The sequence below is a fragment of the Coregonus clupeaformis genome, chromosome 38 (genome assembly GCF_020615455.1).
Source record: "Coregonus clupeaformis isolate EN_2021a chromosome 38, ASM2061545v1, whole genome shotgun sequence".
Classification (NCBI taxonomy): domain Eukaryota; kingdom Metazoa; phylum Chordata; class Actinopteri; order Salmoniformes; family Salmonidae; genus Coregonus; species Coregonus clupeaformis.
The window spans coordinates 877,182-881,427 of NC_059229.1; the positions used below are offsets into that span (position 1 = coordinate 877,182).

Genomic DNA, 4,246 nt, shown 5'->3' on the forward strand with positions numbered 1-4,246 from the left:
AATTGTGCATAATTGCACCCACATTTTGGATGGATGGTGGTATATTAAGTGCTCTGAGTATCTCTTGTCTCTCTCCCCTGTGATTCAGTGGTTCCTTGAAGAAATCAGCGCAAAGGTTCTGAAAGGGCAGCCAAGGCTTAGCCTCCCCTTCTCCACACACACACACACACACACACACACACACACACACACACACACACACACACACACACACACACACACACACACACACACACACACAGGGAGCCACTGGAGGGTACGTGTGGATCACTCATTACACTGGAGTGTGTGTGGGGGTGTGTGTCACTCGTCTCAGTGGAGTGTGTGTGTGATGTGTATGTCATTGAATTCTCCCCCTCCCTGAGCGTCTTTGCCCTCCCCTGATAAAAGGAGGACCTCGACATCTGACGGGTTGGGTGGACTTCACAGCAGGGATCAGTCACTCTGAAGGAGAGGGACGGAGAGCTTTAAAGAGCATGGACCAGGAGGGGAAAAGAAGGGATGAAAAAAGATAAGAGAACTTGATGGCAGGAGGCAGCTCACACATGACCATCCCCATCGCTCCCTAACATCCCTATCGCTCTTTCCCTCGCTCTCTCTCTCCTCCTGCAGCTGTGGCTTTCTGAGCATGCCTCTTAGACATCCAACGGCTGAGCGCACACGAGTGGGGGAAGGAAGAGAGGCAAGAGAGGAGGGGCGAAAAGAGATTCCAGCAGACCTAGTTTGAGAAAGCACAGACAAATAGCACCTCGAGTAGGAGCAAGGAGGGCAAATATTTAGAGATTTTCACATTAGAGGACATTTGAAACAGGGAGAGTTGACAATGCTGTGACAATGTGATGGCCATTCGTAAGTCCTTTTCAGAGGGGGAAAGAAGATGAGAAAGGAGTGAAAAGGGCTTTTTGTTGATGGCCGTGTGTGTGTCTCAATGGGCAGTGGGGCACGTCAGGCATTCGAGGGTTGACCGCACTCCGGTGGACATTCTAGGACACTCACCTAGAACGGATCGTCGATCAAAGGGACACATTATTTTTCTTGTTCCACCTGAGTCTCCGCAATAAGCGCTTTCGGTTGTCAAGGGGAGAGCCTCTTTGAAGTGAGAGTACTTGTTATTGAAAAGGACACGAGGCTTGTTGTTTTTCAGGGATTCAACTTGAAAGATAAACTTTTCTCTGTCCTTTCTTTTTGAGGTTGTTCCCTTTTATGTGTCAAAAGGGGAGGTCGGGGGATGATTTTGTGGGTCAACAGAAAGAGAACATTGGAATCGCAGTTGTTCGTTTCCTTTTGTCAACACAATATCTTGGGAATATCACAGTGTTGGGGACATGTGAGGATTACAATGGAGACGAAACCATTATTTTTTTACAGTGGATATCCAATACTCACATAATGAACCCTCTCCATCATGTTTTTTCACTCTGTGCAACGGTATGGAATTAGTGCTTGGGTTCGCAATTCCACATTGGCATCAAACCGGAAACATAATGCTGCGAAACAATATGATTGATTATAACTAGAGACGTAAGTGTAAGTGCATTGCTGAGTCCATGGTGCTTTTACTTACTGCTCGGAAGAGCTCCGGGATAATTTTTGTATGCGGCAGCTAATCAACAACGTCCGACATCTAAAATGATATCAACCACTGACAGAATTACAAGAACATTAAACTAATACAAGAACAATTCACAGTTACTGCAAATACTAAAGGACTACAAATCAATGACGTGGAAGTATTATTGGCAGTAAGGATTTTTATTTATTTATTAGGATCCCTAGGTAGTAATGCAGTTTCAAAGTTTGACTGTTTCCCTTGACTTGCTGGGTACTGAATAGAGGTTGAAGAATAACTGTTCGTTTTTATGGAGGTATTTTGGGGGAACTGATGTCGAGTCATGCAAGTGGACCTGACTTTGTACAAACACTAATCTGATGGGACTACAACTATCTGAACCAACTTGCGGTACCACAATTACCTACAGTATACCTGATCAACCAACAGTACTAACATGAGCTGATGAACAGAGACAGTAACCACAAATGTATTATAATATCCAACCCTCTTTGAACCCAGGTTTTTGCTTTGACCTACAACCTTCATTCTTTTTTTTTTCTTATTTTCTTCTTTGACGTTTGTCTTTTTCTTGGAACTTCATTTTTCTCTGACCTTTGTTTCATCTTTTGTCTTGGACCTTTGTTTCACTTCTTTCTTGGACCTATTTTTCTCTTGGACCTTCACCACCTGGTCAGTATGGTGCCACCACCGCCCGCCAACATGCCTCATGTGTGTTTGTCTTCCATCTTGATCATGGGCAGCATGGCGCTGATGGACGCCTACCTGGTGGAGCAGAACCAGGGGCCCAGGAAGATCGGTGTGTGCATCATGGTCCTCGTGGGGGACATCTGCTTCCTCATCGTCCTACGCTATGTAGCCGTGTGGGTGGGTTCCGAGGTGCGGACCTCCAAGCGTGGTTACGCCATGATCCTATGGTTCTTCTATGTCTTCGTCCTGGAGATCAAGGTCTACTTCGTCTACCAGAACTACAAGGCCGAGGACGGGAAGGGGGGAAGTTTGAACGGTTGGACTGGCAGCGGTGGCGTGGACGGGGTGGCACGGAAGGTGCTGACATTGCTTCTGTCCATCTGCGTGCCCGTGGTCTACATCACATTGGTGGCCATCGACCACATGGAGTACGTGCGGCCGCACAAGAAGAAGGAGGAGATCCGGAGTCGACTCTTCTGGGTGGTGGTGGACTTGCTTGACGTCCTGGACGTGCAGGCCAACCTATGGGAGCCTCAGAGGAAAGGGCTCCCCCTATGGGTGGAGGGACTCATGTTCTTCTACTGCTACATCCTGCTGCTGGTGCTGCCGTGCGTGTCGCTGAGCGAGATCAGCATGCAAGGGGTGAACATCGTGCCTCATAAGATGATGCTCTACCCGATTCTCAGCCTGGTGACTGTTAACATTATCACTCTCTTCATTCGAGGCGGGAACATGGTTTTCTATAAGGACTCCAGGGTGTCTGGGATACTGATGGGTAAAAATGTGATCGCCATTGTTCTCAAGACGTGCAGTTTTGTCCAGTATCGTAGGCATCTCGGCGAGGTCCCGTCTCCCGCCCTTGGGGTAGATATGCAGAAGAATTGCGTTGTCCATGGCCCGAAAGTGACTATGCCTGTGCCCATGCCGATGCCCATGCCACCCCAAGTAGTGATTCAAGACTTCACAACGTTTCCCGAAGAGATGGCGTGTATGAGTGACACAGAGGTTGAGCAAACGTGACACAGGTCTTGGTGAGAAAGTAATAAAGATACATAACATATTATAAGCTTTATTATAGGACATTCTAAAAGATGATGATCTAACGAAGAACAAAAAAAAGAAAAAAGGTTAAAGGGATACTTATATTTTTATAAGATGTTGTGCAGAACAAAGTATGATGTATCTTTTAATTTGGGGATGATTTGTGTCTCTTTGTGCACCTGCTCTGGATAAGAGCGTCTGCTAAATGACAAAAATGTAAATGTAAATGTTAAACGACCTAAAAATATGAATGTGAGGTGCTGGATAGAGTAAATGGAAGACATTCTACTGATCAATGCTGTGTTTATTGTTTATTTCAGCATCGTAAAGAGGCAGTTCAATGAACAGTAGAGTACTTTCACTCTGACCGGCCCTCCTTTCCAGACTGTTTTCGTTCTAATGCTGTTTGAGTGTCAATGTGAACCATTTGTATTGAATGACTTGTCTTTGATAAATGAGCCCTGCATTAAAAGAGTTCAGGTTGTGATTGTTATGTATTTTGCATAGACAATTTCTTACTGTTCACTGTGGTCAACAAAATAAGATTGAAGAAAATACTTTAATGCGACTGGAATATGTGTGCCCGAAAATAGGCCTTTATCAAATATGTATTGAAAAGGAAAATGAGCGATGTCTGCTAACTTGTTCTGACACGCACTTATGAAGCTGAGCTTTTGAGCTAAGCTGTACGTGTATGACTACAAAGACAGATATTTCTATTGAAAGAAAACGTTTTATCAAAGAAGAGGTATTCTACACACAGTTGTGTTCAGACAGAGAAATCACAAGACAACTTCTGTCCTGTGAAAACTACAGATTTTTATAATTGAGGCATGGCTGTTCTCTTCACTTCCTCCATTCACCCTTGGAAGACGCGTTCACCTTTTTCAAAAGTACAATTTCAGTATACATAAGAAAAACTATATCAAGTGCATAATTAATACT

General features: G+C 44.7%; 1 protein-coding gene across 1 annotated transcript; it reads left to right on the plus strand.

The window, feature by feature from the left end:
- The first annotated feature begins 548 nt into the window (after positions 1–548).
- LOC121572373 (transmembrane protein 121-like) lies at positions 549–3,775 on the plus strand. Its single transcript, XM_045211648.1, has one exon. The coding sequence runs from the start codon at positions 2,249–2,251 to the stop codon at positions 3,278–3,280; it is 1,032 nt and encodes a 343-aa protein (XP_045067583.1). The 5' UTR covers positions 549–2,248; the 3' UTR covers positions 3,281–3,775.
- The last annotated feature ends 471 nt before the right edge of the window (positions 3,776–4,246 follow it).